Raw genomic sequence first — 23,051 nt, forward strand, 5'->3', positions numbered from 1 at the left:
GTAAATTTCCTGGGGACAATATCCACGTCAATTTTTGTTTCCTTCTCTTATTCCCAGTGTTCTGGCGCATAATAGGCACTCAAACGTATTTGTTAAATAAAAAACGGATGAATAAATAAACGCAGGACTGGAGCACCACCACAAATTATCCCTATGGGGCAGATACACCCCATATATGGTGTGATCTGAGGGCGCCCTCAAGAGTCTATGCACTCACACACACCACAGGGCCCAGAAATCCCCACCAGGAAAGTGAAATAAATACGTATTTGGTGAAGGCTTTGGAGCATCGAAGAGAGGGAAAGAGACGCAAAAGGTGAGCAAGTAGTTTTCAAAGGATGCTTTCAATTCCCCGGGCAGTCCGTGTGTGTTTTCCTCTACACAGTGTTTTCAATTACTGTGGCACTCTCGGTATCTGGATTCATCTCCAGTGAATTCCTCTGCAGCTCCGGCCAGACATATGGGATCAATCAGGACTTGGGCGCTGGTGCGCTTGCTGCGGGAATGTTGACAGCCTGACAGACGCGGGGTTCTGGTGTCATGGAATCTCCGAGTCTTTGGCTGGATCCCGGGAGAAGAACGAGAGGGGGAGGAGAGAGATAGAGGCAGAGATAGAGACAGAGATAGAGGCAGGAGAGAGCCGCGGGAGCGGGAGAGACAGCGAGTGGGGAGAGGAGGAAGCGCGAGGTTTTTCTTCACTGCCCCCTTTCCTTCAAACATTTTATAGGCTTCGGGGAGAGAAAGGAGGAGGAGAGAGGGAAGAAAAAGGCGAGGGAGGGGGGCGCAGAGAGCGCGCGCCGGTCCCTCCCGAGTCCCCGCGCTGCCGAGGAGTCTGGACTGTGTCCCCAGTGTCAGATGAAAGGGCGCTGAGGCTCCCGGCCGCCGCCCCGCACACGCGCCCCGCGCCGCGCCGCGCACGCCCCTCTACCAGCCCCGCTGCCGCCTGCGCTCCAGGCCGGCCGCTCCGTCTCCAGCGCAATGTGGCCGCGCCTGGCCTTTTGTTGCTGGGGTCTGGCGCTCGTTTCGGGCTGGGCGACCTTTCAGCAGATGTCCCCGTCGCGTAATTTCAGCTTCCGCCTCTTCCCCGAGGCCGGCCCGGGGGCCCCGGGGAGGTTGCCCGCGCCGCCCGTGCCGCCCGCGCCCAGCGAGGAAGCGCCGGAAAGCAGAGTGGAGCGGCTGGGCCAGGCGTTCCGGCGGCGCGTGCGGCGGCTGCGGGAGCTCAGCGAGCGCCTGGAGCTCGTCTTCCTGGTGGACGAGTCGTCCAGCGTGGGCCAAGCCAACTTCCTCAGCGAGCTCAAGTTCGTCCGCAAGCTGCTGTCCGACTTCCCCGTGGTGCCCACAGCCACACGCGTGGCCATCGTGACCTTCTCGTCCAAGAACAACGTGGTGCCGCGCGTCGACTATATCTCCTCCCGCCGCGCGCACCAGCACAAGTGCGCGCTGTTCAGCCAGGAGATCCCGGCCATCACCTACCGCGGCGGCGGCACCTACACCAAGGGCGCCTTCCAGGAAGCCGCGGTAAGGCACCCGCCCTCAGGCCCCCGGCCCCAGCTCCCTCGTTCCCCACCTCCCGGGCCCTTCCCACCCACCAGCGCCTGCCCAGCTCTAGCCCGGCGTTTCACCTTGGTCAAGCCACAACCTCCGCAAGTCTAGTGTTCCCATGCACAAAATCATGCGTACATATCACCTTCCTATTGTTGTGGGGGGTCCTATGGGATAGTGGATTTTAAACGTTTATCTAGATGTCAGGCTCCTTAAGTGGTCTCTTTGAGGACCCTCTTAGGAAGTCTTTAAGATACTATCCACATTCACACTTGTAAAAAACAGCGACTGGAACAGGTGAGTGTGTTTTATGAAGCGTCTCTAAAGATAAGACCTGGAGTGACCTGAACATTTCCCTGATTCTCTTATTAGGTACTTTGTGCTTTCAGTACGCATTTCATTGCATGCCATCTGAGTCCTTGACAAGATTTTCAGCATCTGGGAGAGAAAGTCAGTTTTAGATGATGGACTTTTACAAAATTTAATTTTTTCTGATTACAAAGTAATACATAGTCAGTTGAAGAATATTTGGAACATGTAGAAACGTCTATAGCAAGCCAGTGTTTGTGGAAATAATGAAAAAGAAAGGAGGAAAAGAAAAACTATAATTCCATTACCCTTAAAAAGCCACTGTTCACTGTTTACATAGTGTTGAACATTTGCCCAGTGTGCACATCTGTGCATTCTTTGAACCAAATTGGTGTCTTGCTGTGCGGTAGCCTACATTTTTCATGTGTTACATCATGAAATGATCTACATTATACTATACATCTAATATAGATATTGTACATCTATATTAGTTCTGTACTATTCCATTGGATACCTGTGTCATTTATTTTACCTGTCACCTATTGCTGGTCACAGTTGTTGTTTTTTTTTTATAAACTAAGTTATAATAAATACATATTTTTGGATCTCTTTGGTTACTGCTTTGAGAAGACATTCTCTAAAGTTTCTGAATGAACGGGTATGAACATTTATGAATTTCTTAGTACATATGGTCCATTCTCCCGTGGAGGGCTGTATAAATTTACATTCCCACCAGCAGACTATCACAGCAGTAAGTTTGCTACATGGTCACTGATATAATATGTACTATTGTTTTTAATGTGTTTGCCAATTTGGTAGGTGAATAGAGGTACCATTTTAGCAAATTCATTTTATAGTCTTATTGAGGATGAACATTTTCCAATACATATACTGGGCAGCAGTATCTTTCCTGCTCATAAGTGTTGTCCATTTTGCAATGATGGCACTTTTTTTTCTTAATGATTTATAAAAGCTCTTTATATAGTGAAACTGGTAACTCTATTTTGTGTATGATGGACATGTTTCTCCATTTCACAGCCTTTCGCCTTGGTTCACTGTGGTGTTGTTGGATGATTTGAGATTTTACGTATTTAAATCTATCAAACTTTGTTCTTTAGATCTTATATTTGTTTATATTCTTAGAATGGCATTTCCATTTCTCATGTCAAAGAAATAGTTTTCCATTTAACAGTTTAAGTCATCTGGAACTTATTATAGTGTATAGTATGACAAAAATGTCTCATTTTACTTTTTAATACATAGTTAAGCAGGTGTCTAAGCACCATTTACTTAATACCCATTCATCCTTTTCCAATTTAAATGAATGACCCTTTTAACATACTCTAAATTCTTGTGGCTGTTTGATTTCCTCCTGGGTTTCTATTAATTTTTTATTTTCCTGGGTAATAGGATATTCCTATTATCTACCTATTATTTTTAGTTTTACAAATATGATTTCATTATTATAACTTTACAGTATATTTAAATATCTGGTAGTGAAAATTCTCTATTTTTTCTCATCTAGTAAAAAAATTTACTCATGTATTTATTACTTAATATGAATTTTTAATTCATTTTCGCATATTCCAAATGAAACCATCCAAGATTTCAATTTCAGTATAGAAATGTTGAATTAAGTAGGAGGTTATTTATATTTTATAATAGTAGCCTTTTCAGGTAAAAAATATGGCATGTCCACTTATAACTAGCCATTTATAGATCAATAAATGACCAGTAAAGTTACAGATTTCTAGTAATTAAATCCTGCATATATTTTCTAAATTTAGACCTAAATATATTCTATTCAATACTGCTATTATGAATAGCATCTTTTCAAATTAAATTTAAAACAATTGTTCTTGTATAGTAACATTGATTTTTATTTATGTATGTATGTATTTATTTATTTATTTTACTATCTTTTGAATCTGGATTATTGTTAAAGTCTCCAGGTCATTTTTTTCTTTCTTTTTAAATACACTTTATTTTACTGAAGCTAAAAGTTTATAAAATAATCAGAAAAGGTTTCTGTAAATACACTGTAATATTTTGGTACATACCCTTCTTGAATTTTTGCTGTTGTTTAGTGAACAGGTGTGTTATTGGGCATGGATAGCTATCATGCAGAAATAATGTTTACTCAAAAAAGAATTGCACTGCACATTCTCTTTCGTAACTTGAATTTCTATTCCATCATATTTTCAGTCTTCTTTCTGTCATAAAAAATACACTTCTACGTTATCACTTAGTTACACAGAATTCCACTATAGAATGTGCCTTTATTTTTATCATGTAATTACTGATTATTGTATATTTAGACTTTTACAAACAACAGTATGACTAAACCTTTTCTCATATCTCTAATAATTTCCTTAATGCAGATTTCTGAAGTGGTAGGTGTTCTTGCACCAAAGAATATGTCCGTTTTATAAAGGTTTTGATACATATGCCAAGTTGCTCAGCAGAAATTTGGCACCAAATTGACTCCTAGTATCAGTACCTAAGAAGCAGCCAGCATAGGTTAGTACCATTCGAATATGCCTCCCCAACTTCATATGTGGAAACTTGAATCCCATTTTAAATTGCATTTTTTATTAGTGAGTCTGAGTACTTTTTTCACATATTATTGGCCATACAGAGTTCTTTTTTTTTTTTTGAATATTTATTAAAATACTTTGGAATTATGATCCATCTTTTGAGGGTGGTTCTTTTTCTTGTTGGTTTGCAAATGCTCTTTTAATCTCCATGATACTAACCATCTGCTGCTACATATGAGGTAAATGTTTTTTTCTTGGTATTTCACTTGCCTTTCATTTGAATCTAATTTTATTTTTTATTTGTGCATTTTTGGTCTCTTATGAGGTTCGAAAGACTTTTACCTTTAAGAGCTGAAATAATTCCTGAAAGATGCTCTCTGTTTATTGATGTAGTTGTGCCAGGTAGGGTTCAGTTTTGTAGACCCAATTCTCTGTTGGTTTCCACTCCAAGTGCTCATGTAGTCCCAATGGCTGGCCTTCTTTTTTTTTTTTTTTTTTTTTGTACTTTTCTGAAGCTGGAAACGGGGAGAGACAGTCAGACAGACTCCCACATGCGCCCGACCGGGATTCACCCGGCACACCCACCAGGGGCGATGCTCTGCCCACCAGGGGGCGATGCTCTGCCCCTCCGGGGTGTCGCTCTGCCGCGACCAGAGCCACTCTAGCGCCTGGGGCAGAGGCCAAGGAGCCAACCCCAGCGCCCGGGCCATCTTTGCTCCAATGGAGCCTTGGCTGCGGGAAGGGAAGAGAGAGACAGAGAGGAAGGAGGGGGGGTGGAGAAGCAAATGGGTGCTTCTCCTATGTGCCCTGGCCGGGAATCGAACCCTGGTCCCCCGCACGCCAGGCCGACGCTCTACCGCTGAGCCAACTGGCCAGGGCCGCTGGCCTTCTTCTTGATGTCACTGCCCACTCCGTTAGAGAAGAAACTTTCTGCATCAGGGGAAAAATTGCTATATACTAACTTCTCTGTTTGGCTTGGCTAGGTTTGTGGGGCCTCCACGTACTGTTGATCTAAAAATAGTTAAATGGGTAATGAGTCGAGTACACACTGCTTGTCTCAAGACCTACTCTGTCTTCCGCTTCCTCCGTCCAAACACTACATCCTGTCCTGGTGGAATCGCCAGCAAGGTTCCCAGTGCCTTTCTTCAGTCTGGATCCATTTGTGATGTCACAAGCGAAGCCTTCTCAAAAGTCTGTGTTAACTGAACTTCCTCTTGATTTTGTTCTTTCTGTTCTCATTTTGCTTGGGTCATGAGAAGATGCAAGAAAATGTTAGCTGGACTCTATCCCTGTCTAACCTGGAAGCTGACATGTCTTTATCATACCTTTTCCAAACCTCTGCTGAACAATCTTAGAAATAATTAAAATACACTAGGAAAATTTTGGTAGAAAATGGCCAATATTTAGAAATGGCATTGGTTGAGGTTTGAATATGGATTTTTCCGCAGAGATCAGGCAGGCATGTTTATCACAGACTTAGTTTGATACTGGTAAGCTCCGTCGTTTGGGTTTGGATATGAAACCTGTATCATGGCAGTGAGGCAGTTCACCAGATTCCCACGTGTGTGCAGAATAGTAATACAGTATATTGGAACTGATTATGACCTGGCTTTTATGTGAAATTTAAAATCACAGGGACATATTTGATGTTATTAATTACTTTCCCCAGAAAAAATTGGTTTTTCAAATCTTTTCCATATGAAATTGAATGCCACACAACTACTTGTGAATGTCTGCACAGGCAGACAAATATGCAAACACAGAAACACATACATAGATACCATAGACACACGCTTGCAGGTACATGGTGCCCGTCACAATTCAGACACCTGACTCCTCTTACATACAATCTCAAGACATAGAATTTCCCTGACCAATGTGAAATTTACTGTTATCTTTCAGCACATATGACAGATGAAAAACAGAAAAAGGATAACTGTGAGGTTTTATTTTTTTTATATAGTGTTTCGGAATTGTACAACTTGATGGGGAATATATGTGTGGACACTATTATCACACTTTATTTGAATAGATAAGCTGCAGTGTAGACCTTTCCATTTTAGTCACTACCCCCAGCACTCACCTAAGGGTGCAAAGATTAACAGAGCCAAGTCCATAGTCAGCACAGATTTGTCCAGAGACAAAAATCAGTAGAACAGGGGAAAGATTTAGCACCCAGAATTTAACTACTTGAAAAATTTTTACAGAATTGACAGGAAGTTCCTCCGCTTTTCCTGTCCAGGGAATGTTTTGTAATGACCTTTCTTCCTGGTTTTTCTCCCACCATCAATTTATAAATTGCCTTTCCTAACAGCACGTTTTAGATTGGGCCCACGATGACTGCAAAACTCTCCATCACGTCAAAATAAAATCGGAGCCCCTCACTTCAATTTCACTTTGGCTAAATATCCGTTAAACAAACAAAGCATGAAGCTTCCTTTGAAAAAAGAATTCTACTTTTTTCATTGTTCCAGAGTTCCAGAAATATGATCCTCTGGTGGGGAATATACTGTCTCTCCAAAAGTCTTAGCTAGAGATGGCCAGAAGACTGGGAATAGATGGGCAAGAGCTCTCCCAAGTGGCAGGGAAAGAGCACCATTGTATATGTCCACAGTGGTTCATGTTCACACCTTTACCTGGAGAGTAATCTGCTCTCATAGTTTCCTGGGGATAAAGTATCTCCTTTAAGGTTTTTAATAAGACATCAAGCCTGACCTGTGGTGGCGCAGTGGATAAAGCGTTGACCTGGAAATGCTGAGGTCGCCGGTTCGAAACCCTGGGCTTGCCTGGTCAAGGCACATATGGGAGTTGATGCTTCCTGCTCCTCCCCCCTTCTCTCTCTCTGTCTCTCTCTTCTCTCTCTCTCTCTCTCTCTCTCTCTCTCTCCCTCTCTCTCCCCCCTCTAAAAATGAATAAATAAAAAAAAAAGATAAGACATCAAAATGTATGAGATTTCACTAGATTAAAACCCTGATGAATAAAATTAGGGCCATTTTGTTTTTACACAATAAACTGATAATAGCCTTCGCAGTGGCCTTTTGGATGGCTCAAAGGTTAGAGGAAGAAGGAAAGTCTGGTTCTCCTTTCTTATAGGAAAGGGTTGCGGGAGCCATACAGTCTGCAGCGGATTCTGCGGTTCCAAACTCAGAGCGGGATTCAGATGTCAAGAGTTGCTCACTGTTGTGGAAGCTATGTTTTGTTTTGCTTTGTTTTGTTGTTTGGATGCTGAAAAGATATATTTTTAAATGTACCCTCTGGAAACAATCTCTCTTTTGTGCTTCTTCAACTTTTAAACAGTTCTCATATTGCTTTGGTTTTGTGTAGAAACTTCTTTTGTAATCCCATCAGAACTTTAGAAGTGTGAATGAACAAATGAATGACTGCATGAACGAATGATTGGTGCATTAAATAGATCCAGACCTCATATACACTGCTCACAAAAATTAGGGGATCAGGAAACATGCAGATACTCTAATACTTTCAGCCTTTTCTATAGTGCATTTTCACCAATGAAATAAAAGTTGAATTTGCACCTCATTTGCATAATATAACAACTTTCTTTGACTTGTCGTTTGCTTTTCTGATGTTCTCATTTAATAAAAAATCAAATGCTTCTTTTTTTATCATTCATATTAATTTTGAAATATCCCTTAATTTTTGTGAGCAGTATATATTTCCCAGGAAAAAATGGTTCTGAAACTCATTTGGAGATAGAGAGTACACAAATAATTCTCAAAAACTGAGTTCAAATTTCTTCTTAGTCTAGCATTTGCATGCATTTTATTTATTAGTTTTGTTATCCCCAGCATATAGGACACAGTGAGAGGTGATAAGAATGGACATCGACTACTACAGTTAAAGACACTACTGTTGGCTGCCAGTATCTTACACTGGGCTGAAACGCATCATGAGAGTTCTTGGTCAAAGACTGTGATGCTTAGACACAGAGAGAGGGCAGACTGCTCTGTCCTACTTCACTGCTGTGGTCAAAGGACAGAAAAAGTCGCCCCAATGTCCTCGTGGTACAAATGTGCTCAAAGAAAATTTCTCTTTACAGGGACCACATCATAGAATTACTCAGTGTGTCTATTCTTGGCCAGGAATACCTTTCATTTGTGAAGAGCTTTGTAATGTCCAAAGCACTTTCATATCATGATTTCACAGCATCGGTTTTACAGAAAAGGCATAGATACTAGAAGAGGTTAGATAACTAAATGCTCATCCCAGAGCTGAGTAAATGCCAAAGATAGAGTCAATCCAATCTTCTGACTTGTCAGCTGGCCTTTCTTCTCCCCTTCCTTCATTTGCCATCTCCACCCAATCTTTACTGTGTTATCTCCTCGTGTTCAGTTGTATCAAAAGCCAGGGAGAAGTGAGGGATTCCATTTCCAGAGCTGCAAAGTGTTACCTAAGATATAAGCCAAAGAGTCTAATGTGGAAGGCCAAAAACATGGTTTTAGGGCCATTTTTATACCCTGGGTCCCTGGGTGCATTTTAGTTGGCTCTCAATGTATGAATGTATACATGTGTGTATGTATATATGTTTGATCTATATATATGTGTGTATAAGTTTTGAAATATATATATGTATAGTCAATATGTTTTTAAATTATGTTGGACATTTTAACATCAGGAGATACCATTTTTTAAAAAAATCTGAATTGTTGGCTTACTCCATAAATTGAAATGCATAGCAGTCCTGGATGTGATTTTTCTCAATTCATCAGGTCCTCACCTGGCACTTTGAACTTCATTATGTGGTCCCTGATTGCTATTCCATAGTCTAGCCTGTACCAATCCTTGACAGAGCTTGGTATGGTATAATTCCTTCTAGTTTGTCTTCTGAACTTCTTTCTAACCCAGTGAACTAGCTAGCATTATATTTAGCTGGATGTCATAGAAAAATCTAAAATACTACTGACTTAAACACAATAAATATTTATTTCTCTCTCAAAGTAAGTCTTGAGTAGAAAATTCAGAGCCAATGTGGCAGCTTCGTGATGTCTTCAGGGACTCAGATTTTCTCCTTTCAGCTCTCTTCTCTGTCATCGCCAGGTCACCTCATGGTCTAAGAGGGCTTTTGCGACTCCTGCCATCAAGGTTTATTCTAGACCCCAAGAAGGAGGGAAGGACGATGACAATCACATCTCTCTTTAGGGAGACTATCTGGCAATCACACAATACTTCCATGTAGATCTCATTGGGGGAAACTTGGTCTCATGCCCACCATTAGCTTACTGGAGCTTTATTGCTAAAAAGAAAGAAAAGGGTAGATACTGAGGAAGCGAGGAATGGTCTTTGCCATCCAGTGTGTCAAGAAGAGCATCTGTTGAACCAAGGAAGTGCCTGGCCATCCCATTTCATTTCTTCCAGAACAGACACTGGCTTGGGCCAGCTCAAGATGGAAGGGTCAGACCTTACCTAACTAAAAAATACCTTAGTCCTTGTGCGAGATTACACTGCTTTAGTAAAACCCATCACAGTCCCAGAGCAGTCCGTTTCAACTTGGCCACAGAAACTTTCTCTGTTAGTTTCCCAGCAGCCAGAAGCTTTTAAATAACACAGCATTCACTCCGGAATAGAAGAGTATCCTGAGAGTGGGAGGGGAAAACAGGTACTACAAAATAAAATCAATATTTTAATCAAACAAGCCCACACAAACATTTCTCAGAAGAACCTGGTTCTTTGGCTTTTCCTGAGTAAGCTGTCAGGTTAAAGGACCTCTGCAGTAGAAGGAATTTCCTGTTCCCTACTGTCTCTTGTCTTTCTCATAGATTTTTAAGATTGTTCTCTAAATCTCCCCAGGCCATATGAAGAATGGGTTTTTGGCCTAGAGTCTGCTTAACCGCAGTAACCTGCTCAAGGGCTGGAGGCCAGTTGTGGACAGGAAGGTTCTGTGAGAGCTGTTACCCAGCATGCATGTTGTTACGGTACTTTCCTTGGAATGAATGATAGTGGGAGAAAATGAAATCCGTAACACACTAGTACATGCATTTTCTTATCAATCTTTATGGAAGGTTTAGAAGGAATTGTCTTCTTTGCTATCTGTGTTTCTCATGAGACCTTTCAAGCAGTTGCTGTTTTGCTTGTGTAAAGAGTTAAGAAATGGAGATTTTGCAAATTCAGAGCAGGTTTCTCTCATAGCTCAAGTGCATATGGAAGCGATGAACTTAAGGGTAGCTTAGAATTGCTATAGCTGTTGAATTAGTGACAGCCTACCTTATTTCACGTGATAGATGTCATTCAAAATTAAGGAAAAATAGTAATATCCAGTAAGATGGAAACATTTTAAAGAAAGTTTTTAGCAGGACTTATGACATGATTGAGTCATTTACTAAGTAAAGTTAATTTACTTAGTAGTTAACGAAGCAAAGTCCAAGTTGCATATTTTTCAATTGTAAGTTATTGCTAGAGTATATAAAATATATTTTGAGGTATATGAGTTCAACACACTTTTTTCTTAATTCCTCCTGAAATGCTCCCAATTGCCTTTGTTCTATAATTCCCATCCTGCTATACCTGGTTATAAGATATACTGGTTGCTAATGCAAAATACAGATTTAAGAAAATTTCAAAGATGATATTGGTAACAGAGAATGTGGCTTTTATTGCATGGTGTCTTACTACTGAATCTCTGAATTAGAGTGACTTGCTTTCCCAGCAGGCAATGCTGGATACATAGAGCCTAACTCTGTAAAACAGGCTATTCTGGGCAGCCTGAGGCCAGAGGGAAGGGGGAGGAAGGGGCTGGGGAAGTCCTCCCCTGCATGGGAGAATGAGAAAAGGAAGTGTAGGGGGGGGGCAGAGGCTGTAGGGGGACCAGGAGGTAACTCCACACATAATCTACAAACAGCAAACACAAGTTCCAACTTTAATAAAATAAAAATATATCTATACTGAAGTATATAGCAGCCAATAAAATCATATTTTAAAAACTATTTAGTGACATACTAGTGGAAAAAAAATAGTGAAAAAAAACCCAACTATTTAGTGACATAGTAAATTGCCCAAATATCTTATTAAATGAGCTGGAACTCTGTGTATGTTTATATCAGTATGTGAAACTGTTTCCATAGAATTCCACAGTTTCATAAACAATATGACTCAAAAGAAACTGAAAAGAAAAAATTTCAAAATATTAACAGCAGTTATTTACAGGTAGTCTATTTACATATTTAACATATCCGTTTCTTTTGCATTTGAAAAATTAGTTATAATGAACATGTATCGCTTACTAGGAAGTGAAACATTAATGTCTACCTGGGCACAGCTGATTGAAGACACATCTTTGGGGCATCTGGAGGGACGGCCCCAAGTGACTGATCTCCGGTATGACAGTCTTTTTATGTCTCAGGTTTTATCTTAAATATTCATGGCAACTTTTGTATTCTTTTCCACAATACCGCTCTGCTTTAGGAAATACAGTGAGGCTTTAATTTATTATCAGGAAATTCAAATGAAACAATTTTGATCTTTTTTGGTAAATGCCAAGTACCATAGCATTGAGTCCTTCAAGAACTAGAAAATTGTGCCAGGTTGAAAGCACTGACCGTCCAGACTGTGGTGCTCACCCCAGCTGTCCCCCCGCCTCTCTCCTGTGTCACACTGGGACTTGAGACTGCAGAGTCACATAAAAAAAAAACAACTGCACACAGATGAGAGTGGTTGTTTCACTGCTTGCCTGGCTACCTGTGGGTATTCACTGCGGAGAGGAGCCCAGACAGCAGCCAAGACAAGACAAAGCCGGTGCTGAGGCTCCCGATGGTGGAAATAACTGACTCCATCGCCTTGCTGAGAAGGCAGGAGACCATGGGGTTCTTTGGCTTGTCACAGAGAGTGACCCCAACCCCTTGCTTCGTCAGTCTCTCACTCTCCCTGGTAGTACTCATCACAGAACATTCTTGGGAAACAGAGATGTTCTCTAACCCACTGTTATCACATGTAAATGAAACAACTGCCTCAAAGAATCCCTTTCTACAATTAATTCTTCGCCAGCATCCAAGGTTCATTTTTCAGCGTGATTTCTGTCTGGGGCGGTAAAAGGCAGTCTCTCTGCCCGCCGTTGTTGACGGGGAGGGTTCAGCCGCATTCAGATGTGCTGTTTGATAGTGTGTTTTCACACCAGCATCTCTTTCAGCTTCGCTCACATTTTGACACAAATCAATTGAGTCATATCTGCAAATAGGACAATTTAATCCTATTTTTCTAGACTTTACCTTTCCAGATAAACCCAATACTGTTAGTAAAAGAAATTAAGCAATTTTTATGTGTTTATTTGTGTTTTTCACAGTACCGTTTCCAGCCAAGATTTCTCTCGTTTTAGTCACAATTTCCTACAAAATATGCACAGTTGGCTTTTAACCATTGCTCCAAAAGTGATGATTTCAGGCAGTTATTGTTGGAATTTCCTAGCAATAAAGATACCAAAGTGTAGGCTGATTGTATCTAATCAGGAGTAAAGATCTGCATTCTAAACACTTATCTGCAATAGGATGTTATGTGAGACTTGCTTTGTTGTCCTAGATTTGGCACCAGGACCCATGGCTTAAACTGAGTAGCACTGAGCAGTGAACATTTTGACGAGAACTACCAATCACTGAGATGAGATTGTGCATTTCCTCAGAGGTCACGGTCACTGAATTACAGGCCTGACCATCAACCCCATACTCCCACCCAGCACCCTCCTCTAGTCTCTACCCCCAGATGTCTGGGGGACAGGAGACAGAGATGGGGAAACAGAGCAGACATCGGGATCTCTGGGGAGATTAGTGTTCACCTTGAAAGGCACATCCCTCCTGAGCCTCCAGGAGCGCTTTTCCCTTCCAGCAGCTAAGCGATGGGGAGACCAGCTATGTCTAGACTGCATCACAGTGTACTTGAGCGGAAGCCTCTATTCCTATTCAGTGGAGACAAAATCAGCCAGAGATGGGGCCAGTGTCTCAGCGTGGGTTCTGCCAGAAGCAGGACCTGAGAGGAGGATTCAGGTATAAGTAGTTTATTTGGGAGGTTATCCTAGTAAACATTGATAGGACAGTGGAGACATGAGATAAGGAGGGGAACCAATAGCAGAAAAGGTAACTGGTGTTAATCCCCGTGGGGAGGACAGGGAACCAGAGGAACCAGAGTAGAATTCAAGCTTTAGGATGATCACAACGGACAGGGACTGGGGATTATTTCGAGACAAACTCCCACCAGTCACTGTTGAAAGTTCTCCCCAGAGGGCATCGATTCTCAGTCTCTCTCACCAACCCTGCAAGTGGAAATAGCCGGAGTGTGTCTGTATCACCCACTAGCCAGAACAACTCTGGTAGTGAGAAGCGATAGGTGTACACTGGACATGGGATCCAAGAGAGATGCCAGGTCCTCCAAAGAACACACGCATGGGCCAGCGCCACGTAGCCCACAGACGCAGAGAGCACCAGTGACTTTTCCCCTATTTCCTTTTGCTTTTTGCTCTTTTGAAGTTTCCTTTTTCATTTATGGTTTCAAGGCATAAGACCCGATATCAGAATTTAGTAGGCAGAAGTAGCCAAAGTCCCAGCAGTAGAGTTCTTTCAGAAATTTTGCAGAGTAATCTGTATTTATGGATTTGATTTTTTCCCAAAGTGTAGGGTAATACTATAGAGAAATAGTTAATCAGATAAGGAAATTATATGAAAATATGGTCCATAGCTCTTCTGTAGCAATTGTTGTTTAGGTGACATTCACGCCCCTCTACTTGTTGAGGACAGAGATCAAATCTTATTTGACTTTCTTTTTGCTACAATACCTAGAAAATAATATCCAATATAACTTTAGAGTTCTTGTGTATGTGTGTGTGTGTGTGTGTGTGTGTGTGTGTGTGTGACAGAGACAGAGAAACAGAGAGAGGGACAGATAGGACAGACAGACCAGAAGGGAGAGAGATGAGAAGCATCGATTTTTTGTTGCAGCACCTTAGTTGTTCACTGATTGCTTTCTCATATGTGCCTTGACCGGGGGGCTACAGCAGACCGAGTGACCCCTTGCTGAAGCCAGCAACCTTGGGCTCAAGCTAGTGAGCCCGTTCTCAAGCCAGCAACCTAGGAGTTTTGAACCTGGGTCCTCCACGTCCCAGTCCCAAACTCTATCCACTGCGCCACTGCCTGGTCAGGCTAGAGTTCTTGAAAAGATATATATTTAATATATTTAGTGTTTTTATTTTACTATATCAAGAATAACATTATGCTCCTCTAATTACTAACTAAAACAAGGACCATTATAACATCTTCTCAGAAGAAGATTCGGTGAATACTTGACTTTTTAAATAATAGATTGTAGTAAGGATGGATAGTACTTCACCCTTCAGACTGCTTTTTCATGCGAGTGACATAAAATGTTCAGTAGAATCTCAGACAGGTGTGAATCCCTACCTTTTTCTCTCCTAAATCTGGTCAAGGAAGCAAACCCCCACCTCTGAAGAGAACTGTATCCAGTGCGTTCAGAGGGAATCTGCAAACATCTGTTTTGAATAATGTTCCATCTCCATGTTACTGTCAGCGCTGCCCCTTTAACCCCTCCTGTAATGTTATCCTCATAACAGCACAGGTTCCAGGAGCTATTGTTCCGTTCCTCTGCCCAGGACATTAGCATTCCCTTCTTGGCTCGGAGTTGTGTGGTTATTGGTTGTAGAGTTATAAATTTCCCTAATCCCCTGTCCCATCTTGTCAGCCTCCATAAAGATGATGACTTATTTTCATTCACAGCCCAAACTGAAATGTTAGTTTTGTTGTCATTGGTTTACCCACTTGACAGTCATATTCTAGCAACATGTTAAAAGTTCTTTTTACTAATCATGATGGTGGTAAATTAGTAATTACTCCTTGTCAGGTCCCACTCTAAGCATTTTCCCTAAATGAATGCATTAAATCCTTGCAACAGAAAAACCTACTTAGTTAGGTCATTGTTATTATCCTCAAAGTACAGATGAGGAAACTAAGGCATAAAGACCGTAGATAACTTGACCAAAGTTACACAGCTGGTAAAATCAAGGTACTAGAATTCAAATCCAGACAGCCTGGGCCAAAGTCTAAATTCTCAACCACCATGAAATATTGTCAGAAGATCTAGTAGATATAACACCCACTGATACATACTCGCCCATGGAGTTCAGTAAAAAGACATGCAGCACAGAGGGTAGCCATGAGGGCCACTTGGGTATGTGGATGGCCAAGCATAAGGCCAAATGAAACAGACACAGGACTAAGACATTTGGACACTGTCATTTAAATGGACAGTCTCTAAAGCACCTGGTAATCCTAAGTGATCACCCTATCTTCACTCCCTTTGTCACCAATCAGTCTGGGGAATTACCTCTCAGAATGCCATTTTATAAAGTACAATATAATTACATCGGCTAGATCGTCCACCTCAAGTACCTTAACAGTGTATTTACCCATTATTGCAGACACTAAGCCACTGAAGCAGTAGGAGATCAGAGCTTCTATTTGCAACACATCTGCCCCGTCATCTCATTTATCTACTTTCTGAATCCTTAGACTCCTCTAATCCAATGTCAGTACTCAGCCTCACAGCCGTTATTAAAATAAAAATATGACTCGAGCAAAGTCAACTTTTCTACTGCTGGGTACATCTAATTTGTATCTCAACAGATAACATAAACTTAAGTTTGTTCATTAATGTGCCAAACCTCAGTACAAAACTTGATCTTCCATCTTAATCCAGTTTATCTTAATCTGGGATGCTCAGTGCTCCCGTAATATTTTTTGTTTTTCCAGATGCCATCTCATTTCACAAAAGGAAAAAAAGTATTCTATATAAATATTTAAGTAGTTTCTTCAAGTAAGAAAAAACCCTATTAGCAATCAACTCTGTGATCATCAATGCTTAGAAAAATGTTTCTTCAAGTACTTGAGGTAACGAACTAGATGTATTTAATATCTAATATCTATTTAGAAAACACTGTCGCCTGACCAGGCGGTGGCACAGTGGATAGAGTGTCAGACTGGGATGCGGAAAACACTGTCACTTTTACAAGTGCAAGCATGTAATTAAGTTGTAAGAATTGGTTAATCCACCAGAGACTATATAATACTCAAAGGAATTTAAAAAGTCAACACATGACGTGTAAATATTACCAGAGTCATTGATTGATAATTTAAGCATATACATATAATAAATATTCTATGCAGACTCAAATGTTAATCATCTGGGATTTAAAAGATATAAAATGCAGAATTTTTTGCTCTATAGTGGTAATTTATGTAGTCATTCATACAATCTAAAATGCAAAACAAGTAAAGAAAAACATGACAAACTCCAAATCTCATTTATTTGGAATGCTAGTAAATGTCACAATTAAATGTATTTTTAATAAATTTATAATAACTATAACAAATAAATACACAACAAGTTCATGAACTTAAAATATCCCCTCAACCCTCATGCATCTATGAATATATTTGATTTGAAATATATTTGGCTTTTTGAAGAATTCCATTGTTGCTGAAGCCCAAATATTTGCAATATAACAATTAGATTCTCTGTGCCTTTCATATATCCTAAACTTCTGCTAAACATTTTCTTCATAAATACTCTTAAAATACCTGGTAAAAAGAAGTCATTTCTTTCTTAACAACTTTGAATCATAAATAACATTAATATTTTTATACTAACATTATCTCCCAATCTCTACATCATGTTTTGGGGCATTTGGGACTTTTTTTTTGGAAGACCAGTTTGACCTCATAAATTTCCAGTACAGTTTTCCTATTGGATACGTCTAGGCATAGCATTAAATTCTTTCTTTTCTTTTAGCTCTTTTCTCTTGTAGTCCATGTCAATCAACAACCGCTTTCACTGAAGGCAACACCAAATTACTTGCCCAGTCATATATATGGGTTGTCCCTTTCTGTTTGGATTGAGGTGGCAATGCAGAGGTTGTGATGACCGTTTATATGCTTTTTCCTGAGAATCTGGACTAGGGCACAAAGAGCTCTGAGAAGGTAGATTTTGTTGTTGTTGTTTTTCTTTTTAGCAAGTGAGTAGAGCATGTGAAGTTAACACTGCACAGAGAACCGGAGAAATCCCATCAATGGGAGGAGTGAATGAAGTGCAGACAACAGGTCAGAGAAAGACACGAATGGAGGGCTGGAAGAAGGAGCCACTGTGTTCCTGTGGCTTGTTTGTTCCTATTCCAATCCCTCTAGAAGCCCGGTTCTTCTTCCTGTTCTTTGGAGAGATATTCCTGTATGCTTCCACAATATCTGTCATTTTGGTTAAGATAATCAGGTAGAGATCCAGTCCTTGTTGACAACCAAGTATGGTTAAAACATCTTTATATGTTTTTATCTTGAAACTGTGCAAATACCTTTAATTTAAGGGTGATCTTTGAAAGTCTTACCAACTTTCATTTGCAAGTGCTTGTCTAAAAATAATTGTTGCTTCTTTTTCTTATTATGGAAGTAACATATCCATTAATAATTTTAGAGAAAACAGGAAAACATAATAACAATTACAGTTTTTGTCTCCTTCATTTTATGTATGTATGAGTGTATATAGAATTTTTACATGTAAGTATGTAGTAAAAGTATTTTCTATATTTTTATTTTTAAAACTGGATAATGAAAAATTTAATGCAATAAAATCCTAAAATTACCTTTCAGGTATGTTTTATCATGTAAATATACCAAAGTTGATTTTTTAAATCTCTTATTACTGGTCAGTTGTTACTGAAAAAGTTTGCAGATAAAATAGTTATCCCTGTGCATAATGCATTCTCAACACCTCTCAATATTTCCTTTCTTTTTTGATTCTCCTTTTTCTGAAATACGAGTGATTTTTTAATTTATTTCTGTCTCTTGCCTCATGATGTTGCCTAGACTTCCCACCTAGAAGTGACGGGGCATTCTTGCCTTGTTCCTGAATTTAGTAAGTATGCTTCAAGCATGATTTTGCCCATTGGTTTACCTTTCTAATCTTTGCTTCAGTCATTTGTAAAACCATTCACTGGTGACCAAACATCATTTGAGATTATTTTATTTACTTTTTCCTTTGACCTCTTGATGTAAGGCACATGAATAAATTATCATCTTTGACTTTATGGACTAACTACCACTTAGTCATGCCATATAGACACTGAACATGTCAACGGAAATCATTTTATAAAGTTATTCATAACAGTACTAATAATAGCAACTTTGTGAACTTGTACTAATTAGCAATTTATTTAAGAGTGATGTCAGCCCTCTTCAGTTTTCATTTGGATTCTGATTGCTTTACTTTCTGCTATTCAGATTTTCCTTATTCCTTGTGTGTTTATAGAATGGGTGATAGAATTTGGCATTGTTAGAAATCTGTTTAATTTTTTGCGTGTTTGTTCTTTTTTCTTTTTCTTCTTTTTGGTCTGGGCTAAGGCTGCTACTCATCAACTCCTGTGCACACCATTTCACAATTTGATGTACTATCCCTATGGGTCCATTTCAAAATGATTTGTGTCCATGTTTAATAACTAAAGCACGTATGTGGGTGGAGAAACTCTGTGAGTATAAATCTGAGCTTAAGTTATTTTTTTGACCTTCTGGTTCTTTCGTGATTTGGCTAGACTGTATAAATAGCCTAAATATTACTCGAGCCAACATTTCTTTTTCATTCTAGAATTTCAGTCTATAAAGCCTGAATAAATACTTAAAATAAATGAGGCATACTAACTATGATTGATTTGGTATTACAGTATAAATAAGAAAGCTTAGTTACGGCAGAATACTCTTCTCATTTATACATTTGTCATTGTTTTACTTTTTAATGTTTGTTTTTAGTTAATGTTTCCATTGTATCATTAAATAGAATAACTAAAAATCTCTAACACAGTGCATGGTATATAATAGAGGCTCAATACAGATTTGGTGAAGCAGGTTTAAATATAATATTTATTAAAATTTTCATCTCACAACTGCAGAACAGAATTCACTGTAACAACCATGTTGGGCCTATGAGTTATTACTTTATTCTGCATGTTGGACATAAAGCTAGTGAAAATTAAGGCATTTGTTTATTCTTTCATCCACTATTTCTAGTTGTTTTTTGATCATCAATAGAGTGAAAATATAAGGGTCAATCTTTGCAATATAGTATCTTGCAGTCTTGAGATATGGCAAGATACATAAGCATTAACTATAAGTATGATGGGTTTCGTATAATGTAATGTAGTGGAGGAGTCATTGACAAGGATTTAATATTTTCTGCACAGTGAAAGAATTTAGGATAGTTTCAAAGAGGAGATGAACTGTGATCTGGATTTTGAAGAACTGATAAAAAGTTGGGGTAGACATATGGGGAGGTAAGAAAGAGTTGTTAAGAATTTCTAAGCAGACTCTCTGGGTTCCAACCTAGTTTGAGGCAACATGGCTAACCGCATTGGGAAGGTCAGAATCATTGGTAAAACATGGGACCCATTATGGTGATTCCCATGAGATGGAAAATAGTGAAGATAATTGAAATTAGCCAGTATACTAAGTACACTATTTCCTTCTGTGGCAACACCAAGATGAAGAGACGAGCTGTGCAGATCGGGCACCGTGGTCCCTGCTCAAAGCAGCAGCTGGTGGTGCCTGACCTTTACTTCTTCTGCCTCATAGTCAAGTCTGCCATCAGAAGACCAAAGGAATTGAAAGACCAGAAAAAGCTCCACAATTTGACACTTTGCTAGCTATAATAAATTGCTTCATTTATATAACAAAGTTACTTTGGTTTGTTAATTTTATTAATTAGATGTTCTCTTATTTACATTGCTTTAATTTGCTTTCTTTCTCAAAAAAAAAAAAGACTTGGAAATAGAAAATCAGTTTTAGGGAGAGCAGACATCAGATAAGCATAGTATGTTCAAAGCTTCCAAATAGACGGGTGTAGCAAGAACAGAGTATATGAGGTAGGTTGGGGAAGTAGGCAGGAAACTGGGGTGTGATAAGAGATGTGGCTGGAAGTAGAACAGTACAAGGACATATAAAGAAATTTAGACTTTATTTTGTTGACAGAGAGAAAATCATGAAAGTTTTCAAACATGATTGGATCAATGTTTTAGAAAGGTGACTTGGATGGCAGGTCACACAATGGATTTGAATGAAGAGCAGCTTCAGCTAGAGATATTTAAGACAATTCTTATTTTTTAATAATCCAGATGGAAATGCTTGAATAAAGGCAGGGGCAGTAGGATTGTGAGGCAGGTAGGTAATTCAGAGGTGAAATGTCTGGATGGGTTATTAAAGGTGATAGATCTGAGAGAAGGCATTATGGATTACTCCTAGATTGCAGACTTGTAAATCTGTCTAGTAGGGATAGATTATGTAGCCATATTTGATACTTCTTGAAAACAGGAGGAAAGGATATGGTGCTTTCAGGCAGAGGGGTCCACTGGGCCACTGGAACTTCACATTGGAGGTTTAAGAGTTTAAGTTGGCATAGACTTAGGGGTCATTACTCTATTGGTGGCAAATTTTTGAGCTAATGTCATTCCACAGGGGAAGAATAGAGGATAGGGGAAAGAGAAAACCTAGAAATGATATAAAACTACAAAATAAAAGTAAATAAAAGGCCTTAAATATACTACCAGGAGATAGTCAACATTTTGATGTATACACTATCAACCATACTTATACATATATGCACATACATGCAGTACCTTCACACATATATATACACTAATGTGATAAAATTGTGTTTCATATCTACTTTTAAATTTAATGTTATTAAATATCATGGTAATGATGTTATATGATTACCCTATAATTTATTTAATCAGTAACTATTGTTGGGATTTTATGTTATTTCCATTTTTTATATCTGGAATTATTCTGGAATGTACATCCTTTTGATCATTTTTTTTTGTGTGTATCCATGTTTGTTTTCTTAAGATATCCTTAGATGTAGAATTTAAGTTCAGATAGTGTAAAATTTTTAAGGCTTTGGTCACTTTGTCAAACTGCTGCAAATATTACCAGCCCAGCTGGCATTCCCAAAAGAAGTATCTGTTTCACCAGATATCTACAATTAGAATTTAAAAAAAATCTTTGGTCATTTAAGAAGTAAAAAAAATATATAGTATTGCTATTATTTAACATATTATTTTGGTTATTAGTGAAATTTAATGTTTTTCACATTTTCTGACAAAAATAAAAAAATTTTTTGGTCTTCATTTTGTTTGGTCAAAACACTTACATGTCTGTTATTTTTCTCTTTCTTTTCTCTTAGAGATATGTAAAAGTTTTTTATATTTTAAGGAACTTAATACTTTATTTGATAAGCATGAGTTATACATTTTGCAGTTTGTTCCTTGCTTTCTAGTTTTGAATTTGGGGGAAGGGGCAGAAGCTTTAAGAAGTGCAATACTTATTATGGTTTTGTGATTTTTGCCTTGGCTAGAAATTTCAAAGGACTTTAAAGAATAGTGAAAATACTTAGAATGACTGATTATTTCTTCTGTAGTTGGGAGATAATTTCACAATTAAGCATAATTTACATTGTTGCTTTGAGATACGTAATATATCATATGAGTGAGATATCTTTTTATTTCTAATTTTTTTATTCAGTAAAAGAGCAGAAATTTATTTTATTCAATTCCTTTATAGCAGGGGTCGGGAACCTATGGCTTGTGAGCCAGATGTGGCTCTTTTGATGGCTGCATCTGGCTCACAGATAAATCTTTAATAAAAATAACAATAATGTTAAAAATATAAAACATTCTCATGTATTAACAATCCATTCATTTCCTACCGCTCATGTTCATGGTTGTGGTGGCTGGAGCCAATCACAGCTGTCCTCCGGGACAACACCAAATTTTTATTGGATAATGTGTAACATATATGGGTCATTGTATGGCTCTCACAGAATTACATTTTAAAATATGTGGCGTTCAGGGCTCTCTCAGCCAAAAAGGTTCCCGACCCCTGCTTTATAGCATCTTGGCTTATTATTTTCTTTTGCTTGGGACAATTACTGTGTTGTATTATAACAGAAGTCTTACTAATTTTATTTCTGCATTCAAGGAATAAACTTTATTGAATAACGGTGAAAGTCTTTGAATTCTGTTTGGAAGTATTTTAGAATTGTGCTTCTCTGTTTATAAGTCAGATTAGTAGAAGTTTTCCACACTAAAGTTTGTGCTATCAGTTTAAATTTCTGACATTGTATCTACTATTAGCAGTGTGGATTTCTAAGTCATTCACTGTATTTTGGATTTCCTTGCATTATTTTCTTAATCAACTCCCTCTCCTTCTACCCATCATTGCTTCCATCTTAGCCTGTTCTCTTCCTACGGCTTTTAGTTCTTGCTTCCGTAGAGGCTGTGACTTTTCTAAATCATAGCCATGAAAGCAACATTCAATTGTGTTTATTTTCTTCTTATATCTGTATTAAATGATATATTTTTCTAAACTTCTAGTTGATTTTGCAGTTCTTGAGTTTACTCAATATTTTCATTTCCTCCTGGGGTGAGGATATACTATCTTTACCTTCATTGTCCAATAGTGTAGCCTCTAACTGGAGGTGGCTATTTAAATATAAACAAATTACAATTAAGCAAGATTATAAATTCAGTTCCTCAGTTGCAATAAGTTCATTTAAAGTGTTCAGTAGCTGCATGTGGTTGGTGGCTATGGAACAGAGCAGATAACATGTCACTTGTCACAGAAA

At 38.9% G+C, this 23,051-nt stretch overlaps 1 protein-coding gene across 1 annotated transcript in view; it reads left to right on the forward strand.

Moving 5' to 3' along the window:
• Positions 1-216: 216 nt before the first annotated feature.
• SVEP1 (sushi, von Willebrand factor type A, EGF and pentraxin domain containing 1) overlaps positions 217-23,051 on the forward strand; it is a 165,071-nt gene continuing 142,236 nt past the window's right edge. Inside the window, exon 1 of the mRNA XM_066367462.1 lies at positions 217-1,518. Coding sequence (XP_066223559.1) covers positions 979-1,518 — 540 coding nt within the window. The 5' untranslated portion in view covers positions 217-978. The remainder of the gene's footprint in view (positions 1,519-23,051) is intronic.

The sequence above is a fragment of the Saccopteryx leptura genome, chromosome 2, assembly GCF_036850995.1.
Source record: "Saccopteryx leptura isolate mSacLep1 chromosome 2, mSacLep1_pri_phased_curated, whole genome shotgun sequence".
Classification (NCBI taxonomy): Eukaryota; Metazoa; Chordata; class Mammalia; order Chiroptera; family Emballonuridae; genus Saccopteryx; species Saccopteryx leptura.